General features: G+C 56.1%; 1 protein-coding gene across 1 annotated transcript; it reads right to left on the reverse strand.

Annotated features, from left to right (window-relative positions):
- Nucleotides 1-396: 396 nt before the first annotated feature.
- RIIAD1 (regulatory subunit of type II PKA R-subunit domain containing 1) lies at nucleotides 397-17,542 on the reverse strand. The gene is made up of 4 exons (XM_083166858.1): nucleotides 17,392-17,542; nucleotides 15,952-16,028; nucleotides 12,918-12,964; nucleotides 397-623 (listed from the first exon to the last, which is right to left on the reverse strand). The coding sequence occupies exons 1-4, from the start codon at nucleotides 17,452-17,454 to the stop codon at nucleotides 517-519; spliced, it is 294 nt and encodes a 97-aa protein (XP_083022984.1). The 5' UTR covers nucleotides 17,455-17,542; the 3' UTR covers nucleotides 397-516.

The following is a 17,542-nucleotide window of genomic DNA, read 5'->3' on the forward strand; positions in this document are numbered from 1 at the left end:
GCGCCAATGGTCCGTCTTCAGGGCGTGGTATGGACTGTAAGGGGCATGCTAGTGATAGATGTTCCGCACACACACACACACACACCACACCTGCCCCTGGGCTGCCATCTGGAGATGCGCCAGACAGTATTACAGTGCGCACAGACGCGGGTGGCTTAGTCCTTGCACATTCGGACCAAGCCTCCTTAAGATTGATTAAGGGAAGCAATTGGTTTTTCCTGACATAATCAATAGAAGGGACTTGTATTTACAGGCGTCTGCAGCTGGGAGCACAGCCGCAGATCTGTCATCATTATCCAATGCTGGAGATACTGTAGAAGGGACCTCCGTCTGCAGTGTCATGATGAGCCTGAGATTCCCACCTCCGCAGCTGTAATGTAGATCCGTGAGCCGTAGTTGTACAATCACTAATCAGTTTTATTAATAAGAGAATGAATGGTATATACACACAAGCAGGTGCAGGGTCCAGAACACCTATAGCAGCTGGTGCTTCTGAGAGGATCCGAGACTTCATCACTATTTCTCCACACTCTGGGTAACGTGTGGATCCTCCGTCATATCCGCTCTGTTTACTTTCATCTCCCCCAGAATTCTGTCTGCCAGCATTGGGTCCGTGAAATAATCTGCAATGCAAAATAATCAGGGGCCTAAATCCAGACCAATCACACAGTAGCCAATGACAGTCATATGTACAGAGATGTGATACGTGGGGGCGTGACTGCGTGTTCTAGGTGTGAGCAGGTTATGTGATACGTGAGGGCGTGGCTGAGTGTACTAGGTGTGAGCAGGTGATGTCTGCGTGTTCTAAGTGTGAGCAGGTGATGTGATAAGTTAGGGCGTGGCTGCGTGTTCTAGGTGTGATTAGGTGATGTGATACGTCAGGACGGGGCTGCGTGTTCTAGGTGTGAGCAGGTGATGTGATACGTCAGGACGGGGCTGCGTGTTCTAGGTGTGATTAGGTGATGAGATACGTGAGGGTGCGGCTGCGTGTTCTAGGTGTGAGCAGGTGATGAGATACGTGAGGGTGCGGCTGCGTGTTCTAGGTGTGAGCAGGTGATGAGATACTTAAGGGCGCGGCTGCGTGTTCTAGGTGTGAGCAGGTGATGAGATACGTGAGGGCGCGGCTGGGTGTTCTAGGTGTGAGCAGGTGATGAGATACGTGAGGGCGCGGCTGCGTGTTCTAGGTGTGAGCAGGTGATGAGATACGTGAGGGCGCGGCTGCGTGTTCTAGGTGTGAGCAGGTGATGAGATACGTGAGGGCGCGGCTGCGTGTTCTAGCTGTGAGCAGGTGATGAGATACGTGAGGGCGCGGCTACCATTCTAGGTGTGAGCAGGTGATGTGATACGTGAGGGCGCGGCTGCGTGTTCTAGGTGTGAGCAGGTGATGAGATACGTGAGGGCGCGGCTGCGTGTTCTTGGTGTGAGCAGGTGATGAGATACGTGAGGGTGCGGCTGCGTGTTCTAGGTGTGAGCAGGTGATGAGATACGTGAGGGTGCGGCTGCGTGTTCTAGGTGTGAGCAGGTGATGAGATACTTAAGGGCGCGGCTGCGTGTTCTAGGTGTGAGCAGGTGATGAGATACGTGAGGGCGCGGCTGGGTGTTCTAGGTGTGAGCAGGTGATGAGATACGTGAGGGCGCGGCTGCGTGTTCTAGGTGTGAGCAGGTGATGAGATACGTGAGGGCGCGTCTGCGTGTTCTTGGTGTGAGCAGGTGATGAGATACGTGAGGGCGCGGCTGCGTGTTCTAGGTGTGAGCAGGTGATGAGATACGTGAGGGCGCGGCTGGGTGTTCTAGGTGTGAGCAGGTGATGAGATACGTGAGGGTGCGGCTGCGTGTTCTAGGTGTGAGCAGGTGATGAGATACGTGAGGGCGCGGCTGCGTGTTCTAGGTGTGAGCAGGTGATGTGATAAGTTAGGGCGTGGCTGCGTGTTCTAGGTGTGATTAGGTGATGTGATACGTCAGGACGGGGCTGCGTGTTCTAGGTGTGAGCAGGTGATGTGATACGTCAGGACGGGGCTGCGTGTTCTAGGTGTGATTAGGTGATGAGATACGTGAGGGTGCGGCTGCGTGTTCTAGGTGTGAGCAGGTGATGAGATACTTAAGGGCGCGGCTGCGTGTTCTAGGTGTGAGCAGGTGATGAGATACGTGAGGGCGCGGCTGGGTGTTCTAGGTGTGAGCAGGTGATGAGATACGTGAGGGCGCGGCTGCGTGTTCTAGGTGTGAGCAGGTGATGAGATACGTGAGGGCGCGTCTGCGTGTTCTTGGTGTGAGCAGGTGATGAGATACGTGAGGGCGCGGCTGCGCGTTCTAGGTGTGAGCAGGTGATGAGATACTTAAGGGCGCGGCTGCGTGTTCTAGGTGTGAGCAGGTGATGAGATACGTGAGGGCGCGGCTGGGTGTTCTAGGTGTGAGCAGGTGATGAGATACGTGAGGGCGCGGCTGCGTGTTCTAGGTGTGAGCAGGTGATGAGATACGTGAGGGCGCGTCTGCGTGTTCTTGGTGTGAGCAGGTGATGAGATACGTGAGGGCGCGGCTGCGTGTTCTAGGTGTGAGCAGGTGATGAGATACGTGAGGGCGCGGCTGGGTGTTCTAGGTGTGAGCAGGTGATGAGATACGTGAGGGTGCGGCTGCGTGTTCTAGGTGTGAGCAGGTGATGAGATACGTGAGGGCGCGGCTGCGTGTTCTAGGTGTGAGCAGGTGATGAGATACGTGAGGGCGCGGCTGCGTGTTCTAGGTGTGAGCAGGTGATGAGATACGTGAGGGCGCGGCTGCGCGTTCTAGGTGTGAGCAGGTGATGAGATACGTGAGGGCGCGGCTGCGTGTTCTAGGTGTCATCAGGTGATGAGATACGTGAGGGCGCGGCTGCGTGTTCTAGGTGTGAGCAGGTGATGAGATACGTGAGGGCGCGGGTGCGTGTTCTAGGTGTCATCAGGTGATGAGATACGTGAGGGCGCGGCTGCGTGTTCTAGGTGTGAGCAGGTGATGAGATACGTGAGGGCGCGGCTGGGTGTTCTAGGTGTGAGCAGGTGATGTGATACGTGAGGGCGCGGCTGCGTGTTCTAGCTGTGAGCAGGTGATGAGATACGTGAGGGCGCGGCTGCGTGTTCTTGGTGTGAGCAGGTGATGTGATACGTGAGGGCGCGGCTGCGTGTTCTTGGTGTGAGCAGGTGATGAGATACGTCAGGGCGCGGCTGCGTGTTCTAGGTGTAAGCAGGTGATGTGATACGTGAGGGCGCGGCTGCGTGTTCTAGGTGTCATCAGGTGATGAGATACGTGAGGGCGCGGCTGCGTGTTCTTGGTGTGAGCAGGTGATGAGATACGTGAGGGCGCGGCTGCGTGTTCTAGGTGTGAGCAGGTGATGTGATACGTGAGGGCGTGGCTGCGTGTTCTTGGTGTGAGCAGGTGATGAGATACGTGAGGGCGCGGCTGCGTGTTCTAGGTGTGAGCAGGTGATGAGATACGTGAGGGTGCGGCTGCGTGTTCTAGGTGTGAGCAGGTGATGAGATACGTGAGGGTGCGGCTGCGTGTTCTAGGTGTGAGCAGGTGATGAGATACGTGAGGGTGCGGCTGCGTGTTCTAGGTGTGAGCAGGTGATGAGATACGTGAGGGCGCGGCTGCGTGTTCTAGGTGTGAGCAGGTGATGAGATACGTGAGGGCGCGGCTGCGTGTTCTAGGTGTGAGCAGGTGATGAGATACGTGAGGGTGCGGCTGCGTGTTCTAGGTGTGAGCAGGTGATGAGATACGTGAGGGCGCGGCTGCGTGTTCTAGGTGTGAGCAGGTGATGAGATACGTGAGGGCGCGGCTGCGTGTTCTAGGTGTGAGCAGGTGATGAGATACGTGAGGGCGCGGCTGCGCGTTCTAGGTGTGAGCAGGTGATGAGATACGTGAGGGCGCGGCTGCGTGTTCTAGGTGTCATCAGGTGATGAGATACGTGAGGGCGCGGCTGCGTGTTCTAGCTGTGAGCAGGTGATGAGATACGTGAGGGCGCGGCTGCGTGTTCTTGGTGTGAGCAGGTGATGTGATACGTGAGGGCGCGGCTGCGTGTTCTTGGTGTGAGCAGGTGATGATATACGTCAGGGCGCGGCTGCGTGTTCTAGGTGTAAGCAGGTGATGTGATACGTGAGGGCGCGGCTGCGTGTTCTAGGTGTCATCAGGTGATGAGATACGTGAGGGCGCGGCTGCGTGTTCTTGGTGTGAGCAGGTGATGAGATACGTGAGGGCGCGGCTGCGTGTTCTAGGTGTGAGCAGGTGATGTGATACGTGAGGGCGTGGCTGCGTGTTCTTGGTGTGAGCAGGTGATGAGATACGTGAGGGCGCGGCTGCGTGTTCTAGGTGTGAGCAGGTGATGAGATACGTGAGGGCGCGGCTGCGTGTTCTAGGTGTGAGCAGGTGATGAGATACGTGAGGGCGCGGCTGCGTGTTCTAGCTGTGAGCAGGTGATGAGATACGTGAGGGCGCGGCTGCGTGTTCTAGGTGTGATTAGGTGATGAGATACGTGAGGGTGCGGCTGCGTGTTCTAGGTGTGAGCAGGTGATGAGATACGTGAGGGCGCGGCTGCGTGTTCTAGGTGTCATCAGGTGATGAGATACGTGAGGGCGCGGCTGCGTGTTCTAGGTGTGAGCAGGTGATGAGATACGTGAGGGCGCGGCTGCGTGTTCTAGGTGTCCTCAGGTGATGAGATACGTGAGGGCGCGGCTGCGTGTTCTAGGTGTGAGCAGGTGATGAGATACGTGAGGGCGCGGCTGCGTGTTCTAGGTGTCATCAGGTGATGAGATACGTGAGGGCGCGGCTGCGTGTTCTTGGTGTGAGCAGGTGATGAGATACGTGAGGGCGCGGCTGCGTGTTCTAGGTGTGAGCAGGTGATGTGATAGGTGAGGGCGTGGCTGCGTGTTCTTGGTGTGAGCAGGTGATGAGATACGTGAGGGCGCGGCTGCGTGTTCTAGGTGTGAGCAGGTGATGAGATACGTGAGGGCGCGGCTGGGTGTTCTAGGTGTGAGCAGGTGATGAGATACGTGAGGGCGCGGCTGCGTGTTCTAGGTGTGAGCAGGTGATGAGATACGTGAGGGCGCGGCTGCGTGTTCTAGCTGTGAGCAGGTGATGAGATACGTGAGGGCGCGGCTACCATTCTAGGTGTGAGCAGGTGATGTGATACGTGAGGGCGCGGCTGCGTGTTCTAGGTGTGAGCAGGTGATGTGATACGTGAGGGCGTGGCTGCGTGTTCTTGGTGTGAGCAGGTGATGTGATACGTGAGGGCGCGGCTGCGTGTTCTAGGTGTGAGCAGGCGATGATATACGTGAGGGCGCGGCTGCGTGTTCTAGGTGTGAGCAGGCGATGAGATACGTGAGGCCGCGGCTGCGAGTTCTTGGTGTGAGCAGGTGATGAGATACGTGAGGGCGCGGCTGCGTGTTCTAGGTGTGAGCAGGTGATGAGATACGTGAGGGCGCGGCTACGCGTTCTAGGTGTGAGCAGGTGATGAGATACGTGAGGGCGCGGCTGCGTGTTCTAGGTGTGCGCAGGTGATGAGATACGTGAGGGCGCTGCTGCGTGTTCTAGGTGTGAGCAGGTGATGAGATACGTGAGGGCACGGCTGCGTGTTTTAGGTGTGAGCAGGTGATGAGATACGTGAGGGCGCGGCTGCGTGTTCTAGGTGTGAGCAGGTGATGAGATACGTGAGGGCGCGGGTGCGTGTTCTAGGTGTGAGCAGGTGTGAGCAGGTGATGAGATACGTGAGGGCGCGGCTGCGTGTTCTAGGTGTGAGCAGGTGATGAGATACGTGAGGGCGCGGGTGCGTGTTCTAGGTGTGAGCAGGTGATGAGATACGTGAGGGCTCGGCTGCGTGTTCTAGGTGTGAGCAGGTGATGAGATACGTGAGGGCTCGGCTGCGTGTTCTTGGTGTGAGCAGGTGATGAGATACGTGAGGGCGCGGCTGCGTGTTCTAGCTGTGAGCAGGTGATGTGATACTTGAGGGCTCGGCTGCGTGTTCTTGGTGTGAGCAGGTGATGAGATACGTGAGGGCGCGGCTGCGTGTTCTAGGTGTGAGCAGGTGATGAGATACGTGAGGGCGCGGCTGCGTGTTCTAGGTGTCATCAGGTGATGAGATACGTGAGGGCGCGGCTGCGTGTTCTTGGTGTGAGCAGGTGATGAGATACGTGAGGGCGCGGCTGCGTGTTCTAGGTGTGAGCAGGTGATGAGATACGTGAGGGCGCGGCTGCGTGTTCTAGGTGTGAGCAGGTGATGAGATACGTGAGGGCGCGGCTGCGTGTTCTAGGTGTGAGCAGGTGATGAGATACGTGAGGGCGCGGCTGCGTGTTCTAGGTGTGAGCAGGTGATGAGATACGTGAGGGCGCGGCTGCGTGTTCTAGGTGTGAGCAGGTGATGAGATACGTGAGGGCGCGGCTGCGTGTTCTAGCTGTGAGCAGGTGATGAGATACGTGAGGGCGCGGCTACGCATTCTAGGTGTGAGCAGGTGATGAGATACGTGAGTACGCGGCTGCGTGTTCTAGGTGTGCGCAGGTGATGAGATACGTGAGGGCTCGGCTGCGTGTTCTAGGTGTGAGCAGGTGATGAGATACGTGAGGACGCGGCTGCGTGTTCTAGGTGTGCGCAGGTGATGAGATACGTGAGGGCACGGCTGCGTGTTCTAGGTGTGAGCAGGTGATGAGATACGTGAGGGCGCGGCTGCGTGTTCTAGGTGTGAGCAGGTGATGAGATACGTGAGGGCGCGGGTGCGTGTTCTAGGTGTGAGCAGGTGATGAGATACGTGAGGGCTCGGCTGCACGTTCTAGGTGTGAGCAGGTGATGAGATACGTGAGGGCTCGGCTGCGTGTTCTTGGTGTGAGCAGGTGATGAGATACGTGAGGGCGCGGCTGCGTGTTCTAGGTGTGAGCAGGAGATGTCTGCGTGTTCTAGGTGTGATTAGGTGATGTGATACGTCAGGACGGGGCTGCGTGTTCTAGCTGTGAGCAGGTTATGTGATACGTGAGGGCGCGGCTGCGTGTTCTAGGTGTGAGCAGGTGATGTGATACGTGAGGGCGTGGCTGCGTGTTCTTGGTGTGAGCAGGTGATGTGATACGTGAGGGCGCGGCTGCGTGTTCTAGGTGTGAGCAGGTGATGAGATACGTGAGGGCGCGGCTGCGTGTTCTAGGTGTGAGCAGGTGATGAGATACGTGAGGGCGCGGCTGGGTGTTCTAGGTGTGAGCAGGTGATGAGATACGTGAGGGCGCGGCTGCGTGTTCTAGGTGTGAGCAGGTGATGAGATACGTGAGGGCGCGGCTGCGTGTTCTAGCTGTGAGCAGGTGATGAGATACGTGAGGGCGCGGCTACCATTCTAGGTGTGAGCAGGTGATGTGATACGTGAGGGCGCGGCTGCGTGTTCTAGGTGTGAGCAGGTGATGTGATACGTGAGGGCGTGGCTGCGTGTTCTTGGTGTGAGCAGGTGATGTGATACGTGAGGGCGCGGCTGCGTGTTCTAGGTGTGAGCAGGCGATGATATACGTGAGGGCGCGGCTGCGTGTTCTAGGTGTGAGCAGGTGATGAGATACGTGAGGGCGCGGCTGCGTGTTCTAGGTGTGAGCAGGTGATGAGATACGTGAGGGCGTGGCTGCGTGTTCTTGGTGTGAGCAGGTGATGTGATACGTGAGGGCGCGGCTGCGTGTTCTTGGTGTGAGCAGGCGATGTGATACGTGAGGGCGCGGCTGCGTGTTCTAGGTGTGAGCAGGTGATGAGATACGTGAGGGCGCAGGTGCGTGTTCTAGGTGTGAGCAGGTGATGAGATACGTGAGGGCTCGGCTGCGTGTTCTAGGTGTGAGCAGGTGATGAGATACGTGAGGGCCCGGCTGCGTGTTCTTGGTGTGAGCAGGTGATGAGATACGTGAGGGCGCGGCTGCGTGTTCTAGCTGTGAGCAGGTGATGTGATACTTGAGGGCTCGGTGTTCTTGGTGTGAGCAGGTGATGAGATACGTGAGGGCGCGGCTGTGTGTTCTAGGTGTGAGCAGGTGATGAGATACGTGAGGGCGCGGCTGCGTGTTCTAGGTGTCATCAGGTGATGAGATACGTGAGGGCGCGGCTGCGTGTTCTTGGTGTGAGCAGGTGATGAGATACGTGAGGGCGCGGCTGCGTGTTCTAGGTGTGAGCAGGTGATGAGATACGTGAGGGCGCGGCTGCGTGTTCTAGGTGTGAGCAGGTGATGAGATACGTGAGGGCGCGGCTGCGTGTTCTAGGTGTGAGCAGGTGATGAGATACGTGAGGGCGCGGCTGCGTGTTCTAGCTGTGAGCAGGTGATGTGATACTTGAGGGCTCGGCTGCGTGTTCTTGGTGTGAGCAGGTGATGAGATACGTGAGGGCGCGGCTGCGTGTTCTTGGTGTGAGCAGGTGATGAGATACGTGAGGGCGCGGCTGCGTGTTCTAGGTGTGAGCAGGTGATGAGATACGTGAGGGCGCGGCTTCGTGTTCTAGGTGTGAGCAGGTGATGAGATACGTGAGGGCGCGGCTGCGTGTTCTAGGTGTGAGCAGGTGATGAGATACGTGAGGGCACGGCTGCGTGTTCTAGGTGTGAGCAGGTGATGAGATACGTGAGGGCGCGGCTGCATGTTCTAGGTGTGAGCAGGTGATGAGATACGTGAGGGCGCGTCTGCGTGTTCTTGGTGTGAGCAGGTGATGAGATACGTGAGGGCGCGGCTGCGTGTTCTAGGTGTGAGCAGGTGATGAGATACGTGAGGGCGCGGCTTCGTGTTCTAGGTGTGAGCAGGTGATGAGATACGTGAGGGCGCGGCTGCGTGTTCTAGGTGTGAGCAGGTGATGAGATACGTGAGGGCGCGGCTGCGTGTTCTAGCTGTGAGCAGGTGATGTGATACGTGAGGGCGCGGCTGCGTGTTCTTGGTGTGAGCAGGTGATGCGTAACATACATGACAGAACCGTTCAGCTGTGATCTGTCCCAAACGCGGGGAGCTTCTGCTACGGATCCAGCAGTAGTTCCGTTTCCCTCCTCCAGCATCATCTGTGATCAGCAGCTCCTGGTATACAGAGAGTTAATGCTGCTCTCTACTTGGTCCCATCTCCATAGAAACTGGTGCGTGTGAGTTACTGTATAACTGCATTACACGCTTGTAATATGATTTAATAAGGGCCATAATGGATCTTTTGGGCCGTCTGGTGCATATTAGTAGATGTGAGTCGTCACTGCTTGGTTTTCCAGTGGTCAGGGGCCCGTGTATAACCCCCATCTCCTGCTAAGGAGGGCCCCACACATTTCACTCTCTCTTCCCCCATTTGCCTCCAATATCCCCCTCACTACCCATACACACTCCACAGTGACCCCATATGACTCCACTCCCCCCTCACCCCCCCATACACACTCCTTAGTGACCCCATATAACTCCACCCCCCTCACCCCCCCATACACACTCCACAGTGACCCCATATGTCGCCACTCCCCCCTAACCCCCATACTCACTCCTCAGTGACCCCATATGTCTCCACTCCACTCTCACCCCCATACACACTCCTCAGTGACCCCATATGCCTCCAATATCCCCCTCACCCCCCATACACACTCCTCAGTGACCCCATATGCCTGCACTCCACCCTCACCCCCCATGCACACTCCTCAGTGACCCCATATGTCTCCACTCCACTCTCACCCCCATACACACTCCTCAGTGACCCCATATGCCTCCAATATCCCCCTCACCTCCCGTACACACTCCTCAGTGACCCCATATGCCTCCACTCTCCCCCCATACACACTCTTCAGTGATCCCCTATGCCTCCACTCTCTTCCTCACCCCCCATACACACTCCTCAGTGATCCCCTATGCCTCCACTCTCTTCCTCACCCCCCATACACACTCCCCAGTGACCCCATATGACTCCACCCCCCTCCCTCACCCCCCATACACACTCCTCAGTGACCCCATATGTCTGCACTCTCCCCCTCACCCCCATACACACTCCTCAGTGACCCCATATGTCTCCACTCTCCACCTCACGCACCATGGCCCTTATTCAGATCTGATCACAGTACAAATTTGTTCTCAAAATGGGTAAAACCATGTGCACTGCAGGTGGGGCAGATGTAACATGTGCAGAGAGAGTTAGAATTTTGCAAGTTATTTAATTTCTGTGCAGGGTAAATACTGGCTGCATTATTTTTACACTACACTTTAGATTTCCGTTTCAACACACCCCGCCCAAATCTAACTCTCTCTGCACATGTTACATCTGCCCCACCTGCAGTGCACATGGTTTTGCCCATTTTGAGAACAAATTTGTAATGCGATCAGATCTGAATAAGGGCCCATGTCTCCACTCCCTCACTCACCCCCCATTCACACTCCTCAGTGACCCCATATGTCTCCTCTCTCCCCCTCACCTCTCCCAATAATAACCCCCCTTTTGTTTATTCCCCCTGGAAACACACTCGCCTGGCAGTGCCTCCCCCTGTACACCCCACCTGCCTGGCAGTGCCTCCCCCTGTACACCCCACCTGCCTGGCAGTGCCTCCGCCTGTACACACACCCGCCCGGCAGTGCCTCCATCCACAGCCGACTCCTCAGCAGGTACAGGCATAGCGCCATGGCGGCCCGCCTTCCCTGTGTATACCCAGTACCCATAGCGCCATGGCAGCCGGCTCCTCAGCAGGTTCAGGCATAGCGCCATGGTGGCCGGCAATCCCTGTGTATACCCAGTACCCATAGCACCATGGCGGCCGGCTCCTCAGCAGGTACAGGCATAGCGCCATGGTGGCCGGCCTTCCCTGTGGATACCCAGTACCCATAGCGGCCGGCCTTCCCTGTGGATACCCAGTACCCATCCACAGCCGGCTCCTCAGCAGGTACAGGCATAGTGCCATGGCGGCTGGCCTTCCCTGGGTATACCCAGTACCCATAGCGGCCGGCCTTCCCTGTGTATACCCAGTACCCATCCACAGCCGGCTCCTCAGCAGGTACAGGCATAGCGCCATGGCGGCCGGCCTTCCCTGGGTATACCCAGTACCCATAGCGGCCGGCCTTCCCTGTGTATACCCAGTACCCATAGCGGCCGGCCTTCCCTGTGGATACCCAGTACCCATAGCGGCCGGCCTTCCCTGTGGATACCCAGTACCCATCCACAGCTGGTTCCTCATGCACAGAGCAGGGTAACGCTGACATATACGTGTGAAAGTCTGTTACTCGCTTGGCTCATTATATAAATGGATGATGAATCTCCTACTATATTCCCTGTGCTCTGTCTACATCAAGCAGCATGAGGGGCAATACCCAGCCCGGCCCACCTGCACACAGGGGGTTATACCTGCTCCGGCCCGACTACCCACAGGAGGCGATACCCGCTTCGGCCTAGCCACAGGAGGCGACACCCACTCCGGCCCACCTACCCACAGGAGGCGACACCCGCCCAGCCCGCCTACCCACAGGAGGCGACACCCACACCGCCTACCCACAGGAGGTGACACCCGGTCCACCTAATCACAGGAGGCGTTACCCACCCTGTCCCACCTACCAACAGGAGGCGTTACCCACCCGGCCAGCCTACCCACAGGAGGCGACACCCACCTACTCACAGGAGGCGACACCTGCCCGGCGCGCCTACCCACAGGAGGTGACACCCACACCGCCTACCCACAGGAGGCGACACCCACCTACTCATAGGAGGCGACACCCACCCGGCCCGCCTACCCACAGGAGGTGACACCCACACCGCCTACCCACAGGAGGCGACACCCACCTACTCACAGGAGGCGACACCCGCCCGGCCCGCCTACCATCAGGAGGAAGCATCCTATGACAGTGGCACTGTGACAGGACATCCTAGCGCTGTGTGTGACTGTGGCTGTCTGGCTGCTGGTTCCCAGGAGATGCTTTGTATGCTTATCACCGTCTCCCCACACATATTACCTAATAACTCCCCTTGTCTTTGTGGGTTTCCGACCAGGTTCTGTGAGTGGCCCAATACTCTCTGTACAGCGCTGCGGAATGTGTGTGTGCTATAAGTAACTGGTTAGTGATTAAACATGAATGTGTTGTACTTTGATTAAATATTTAATTTCCATTTGTGGGGCACTGCCACCTTCCATCTTCTGGCTGGCTGCCGGTACAGGGGCCGGGCTGGGGGGAGATGTGACATGGTCAGATCCCAGGGCGGCAGATCCCAGGGCGGCAGGACAGATGAACAGGGAAGTCTCGGAGTTAAACAGCACATATTTACTGCACACAATGCCCCAAGGAACACACAAACACTGTTCTCCCCTCCAGGGATCAATGCTGACAGCCGCCCCTAATCCATGAGAATCCACATTATTCCTGCTATTTGTCTTGACAGTTTTACGATGCGAAGTATCAGTCAGTGAGCTGGGCTGCCCGGATGATGGACGACGTGCGAATGGAGATAATGTGTTTTCTGTCCTTCTTAGTGATGAACTACGTTCCTCTATTATAACATAACCACGGTCCCTAATGATGCAGCCGCTCGGACACCTTGCAGGACGGGCGTGCCTAGAATGTGGCGTTACCATCTGCATCCATTGCTCTCTGCCCAAAGTCTCATTTAGGGACCCATATATCAGTAAGTATTTGCAGCAAACCCCCCGAGAATCACCCAATCATATATATGGAGGGAGCGCATGGGATACCCAGACATTCCAAAAGCTTTCTATGGGAGATGGAATGATGTCAGATTGCTCTGGAACTCTCCCCAGCAATGTCAGTGCACCGCACGCTTATGTGCAGCAGTCCGGACGGGCTCCCAGCAGAATAATCACATCCGCAGGCAGTTCTGGGAAAAAACATTGTGGCCAGGTCATACAGAGAATGTGGTTACTGATAACCACACCCCTTACGCATTCAGGCTGCGTGTGTGTGTAACATTCTGCAGCAATAATAACGCAATCATCTCGTCATGGAGTCAGGGAAATCACCACTTACCTGCCGCAAACTCACGGATATTCTCTGGTCGTCTCAGCAGAACCGCCCTACAAACAAAAGCACAATGTAACGGTTATCACAGAACATGGGAAACCCCCAGGAAGACTCCGCTAGTGTCACACGCATCCAGGAGACCCCCAGAAAGACTCCCGCTAGTGTCACACGCATCCAGGAGACCCCCAGGAAGACTCCCGCTAGTGTCACACACATCCAGGAGACCCCCAAGAAGACTCCCGTTAGTGTCACACACATCCAGGAGACCCCCAGGAAGACTCCACTAGTGTCACACGCATCCAGGATACCCCCAGGAAGACACCCGCTAGTGTCACACGCATTCAGGAGACCCCCAGGAAGACTCCACTAGTGTCACACGCATCCAGGAGACCCCCAAGAAGACTCCACTAGTGTCACACGCATCCAGGAGACCCCCAGGAAGACTCCCGCTAGTGTCACACGCATCCAGGAGACCCCCCAAGAAGACTCCACTAGTGTCACACGTATCCAGGAGACCCCCAGGAAGACTCCCGCTAGTGTCACACGCATCCAGGAGACCCCCAGGAAGACTCCCGCTAGTGTCACACGCAACCAGGAGACCCCCAGGAAGACTCCCGCTAGTGTCACACGCATCCAGGAGACCCCCAGGAAGACTCCACTAGTGTCACAAGCATCCAGGAGACCCCCAGGAAGACTCCCGCTAGTGTCACACGCATCCAGGAGACCCCCACGAAGACTCCACTAGTGTCACACGCATCCAGGAGACCCCCAGGAAGACTCCCGCTAGTGTCACACGCATCCAGGAGACCCCCAGGAAGACTCCCGCTAGTGTCACAAGCATCCAGGAGACCCCCAGGAAGACTCCCGCTAGTGTCACACGCATCCAGGAGTCCCCCAGGAAGACTCCCGCTAGTGTCACACGCATCCAGGACACCCCCAGGAAGACTCCCGCTAGTGTCACACGCATCCAGGAGACCCCCAAGAAGATTCCCGCTAGTGTCACACGCATCCAGGAGACCCCCAAGAAGATTCCCACTAGTGTCACACGCATCCAGGAGACCCCCAGGAAGACTCCCGCTAGTGTCACACGCATCCAGGAGACCCCCAGGAAGACTCCCGCTAGTGTCACACGCATCCAGGAGACCCCCAGGAAGACTCCCGCTAGTGTCACAAGCATCCAGGTGACCCCCAGGAAGACTCCCGCTAGTGTCACACGCATCCAGGAGTCCCCCAGGAAGACTCCCGCTAGTGTCACACGCATCCAGGAGACCCCCAGGAAGACTCCCGCTAGTGTCACACGCATCCAGGAGATCCCCATGAACACTCCCGCTAGTGTCACACGCATCCAGGAGACCCCCAGTAAGACTCCCGCTAGTGTCACACACATCCAGGAGACCCCCAGTAAGACTCCCACTAGTGTCACACGCATCCAGGAGACCCCCAGGAAGACTCCGCTAGTGTCACACGCATCCAGGAGACCCCCAGGAAGACTCCGCTAGTGTCACACACATCCAGGAGACCCCCAGGAAGACTCCGCTAGTGTCACACACATCCAGGAGACCCCCAGGAAGACTCCGCTAGTGTCACACGCATCCAGGAGACCCCCAGGAAGACTCCGCTAGTGTCACACGCATCCAGGAGACCCCCAGGAAGACTCCGCTAGTGTCACACGCATCCAGGAGATCCCCAGGAAGACTCCACTAGTGTCACAAGCATCCAGGAGACCCCCAGGAAGACTCCCGCTAGTGTCACACGCATCCAGGAGACCCCTAGTAAGACTCCGCTAGTGTCACACGCGTCCAGGAGACCCCAGGAAGACTCCACTAGTGTCACACACATCCAGGAGACCCCCAGGAAGACTCCTGATAGTGTCACACACATCCAGGAGACCCCCAGGAAGACTCCGCTAGTGTCACACGCATCCAGGAGACCCCCAGGAAGACTCCGCTAGTGTCACACACATCCAGGAGACCCCCAGGAAGACTCCGCTAGTGTCACGCATCCAGGAGACCCCCAGGAAGACTCCGCTAGTGTCACACGCTTCCAGGAGACCCCCAGGAAGACTCCACTAGTGTCGCACACATCCAGGAGACCCCCAGGAAGACTCCACTAGTGTCACACACATCCAGGAGACCCCCAGGAAGACTCTGCTAGTGTCACATGCATCCAGGAGACCCCCATGAACACTCCCGCTAGTGTCACACACTTCCAGGAGACCCCCAGTAAGACTCCCACTAGTGTCACACACATCCAGGAGACCCCCAGGAAGACTCCCACTAGTGTCACACGCATCCAGGAGACCCCAGGAAGACTCCACTAGTGTCACACACATCCAGGAGACCCCCAGGAAGACTCCTGATAGTGTCACACACATCCAGGAGACCCCCAGGAAGACTCCGCTAGTGTCACACACATCCAGGAGACCCCCAGGAAGACTCCGCTAGTGTCACACGTATCCAGGAGACCCCCAGGAAGACTCCCGCTAGTGTCACACGCATCCAGGAGATCCCCAGGAAGACTCCACTAGTGTCACACACATCCAGGAGACCCCCAGGAAGACTCCGCTAGTGTCACATGCATCCAGGAGACCCCCAGGAAGACTCCCGCTAGTGTCACACGCATCCAGGAGACCCCCAAGAAGACTCCCGCTAGTGTCACACGCATCCAGGAGACCCCCAGGAAGACTCCTCTAGTGTCACATGCATCCAGGAGATGCCCAGGAAGACTCCTGATAGTGTCACACGCATCCAGGAGATCCCCAGGAAGACTCCACTAGTGTCACACGCATCCAGGAGATCCCCAGGAAGACTCCACTAGTGTCACACACATCCAGGAGACCCCCAGGAAGACTCCGCTAGTGTCACACGCATCCAGGAGACCCCCAGGAAGACTCCGCTAGTGTCCAAGGCCTACATCAATGCTCAGTAGGAGGACTCATTGTGTTCTCTATAGACCGGAGGAGTCAGGGTATAACTGGTTCTGGAATAATTGGGGTCAGACACTATAATATGGTGACCTCTGTGTAACGTTATATTATTACCGTATTAATCCAGAGAGCAGTAGTCTGACTTGCTGGTGGTCCCGGAGATAGGCCTCGTTACTGATCCGCGTCTGAATCTGGAAGAAGCAATTAATATAATCATTCCTGGCAGATGTGTATATAGCATGACAGTGGCCTGTATATTATGCAGGGGTGTATCATTGTGTATATAGTGATAGAATCTATATACTGTATATGGGGTATATCTTTGTGTATATGAGGTATGGTATAGTACAGGGGGATTAGTGCTGTGTATATGGGGGTACGGTATAGTACAGGGGGATTAGTGCTGTGTATATGGGGGTACAGTATAGTACAGGAGGATTAGTGCTGTGTATATGGGGGTACGGTATAGTACAGGAGGATTAGTGCTGTGTATATGGGGGTATGGTATAGTAGAGGGGGATAAGTGCTGTGTATATGGGGGTACGGTATAGTACAGGGGGATTAGTGCTGTGTATATGGGGGTACGGTATAGTACAGGGGGATTAGTGCTGTGTATATGGGGGTATGGTATAGTACAGGGGGATTAGTGCTGTGTATATGAGGTATGGTATAGTACAGGGGGATTAGGGCTGTTTATATGGGGGTACGGTATAGTACAGGGGGATTAGTGCTGTGTATATGGGGGTACGGTATAGTACAGGGGGATTAGTGCTGTGTATATGGGGGTACGGTATAGTACAGGGGGGTTACTGCTGTGTATATGGGGGTATGGTATAGTACAGGGGGATTACTGCTGTGTATATGGGGGTATGGTATAGTACATGGGGATTACTGCTGTGTATATGGGGGTATATACTGTATACAGGGGGAGGGGGTAAACACACTGTACACAATGTATACAGGGTCATATATGCATTGTATATGGAATGGGGGGTATAGGCACTGTATACGGGGTGGGGGTATATACACTGTATATAGGGTGGGGGTACATACACTGTATATAGGGTGGGGGTACATACACTGTATACATGGGGATGGAGGAGTATACAATATATAAATAGGGTGGGGGTATACACTATATACAGGGGTGGGGGTATATATACACTGTATATGGAGTGGGGGTATATGCACGGTATACGGGGTGGGAGGTATACACTATAAACAGGGGTGGGGGTATATGCACTGTATACGGGGTGGGGGGTATACACTGTATATACAGAGGAGTGGGGTTTATACACTATATATAACTGTATACATGGGGATGGAAGAGTATACAGTATATAAATAGGGTGGGGGTATACACTATATACAGGGGTGGGGGGTATATATACACTGTATATGGACTGGGGGTATGTGCACTGTATACGGGGTGGGGGGTATACACTGTATATATAGAGGAGTGGGGTGTATACACTATATACAGGGGTGGGGGTATATATACACTGTACACAAAGTTGTATATACACTGTATACGGGGGGTATATAGTCAGTCACCTTCCAGTCCCGCAGGCGCCGCAGCTGCTCCGGGCTCAGGGCTCCGGTGTCGGGCTCCGCCATGTTGCTGCAGCTATCAACGACGCCGCTCTGTAACTAGAGAAACCGGCGCCTCCGTTGTCATGGATACTCGTTCTCATGTGACTTATGC

This window comes from Crinia signifera, chromosome 12 (genome assembly GCF_055691185.1).
Source record: "Crinia signifera chromosome 12, ASM5569118v1, whole genome shotgun sequence".
In the NCBI taxonomy this organism is placed as follows: Eukaryota; Metazoa; Chordata; class Amphibia; order Anura; family Myobatrachidae; genus Crinia; species Crinia signifera.

Coding starts and splice junctions, on each gene's coding strand:
- RIIAD1 (XM_083166858.1), bottom strand. CDS start 17,454: ATGGCGGAGCCCGACACCGGAGCCCTGAGCCCGGAGCAGCTGCGGCGC. Junction 12,965..15,951: donor CTGCTCTCTGGATTAATACG/GTAATAATATAA, acceptor TTTTGTTTGTAG/GGCGGTTCTGCTGAGACGAC. Junction 624..12,917: donor TATCCGTGAGTTTGCGGCAG/GTAAGTGGTGAT, acceptor TTTGCATTGCAG/ATTATTTCACGGACCCAATG.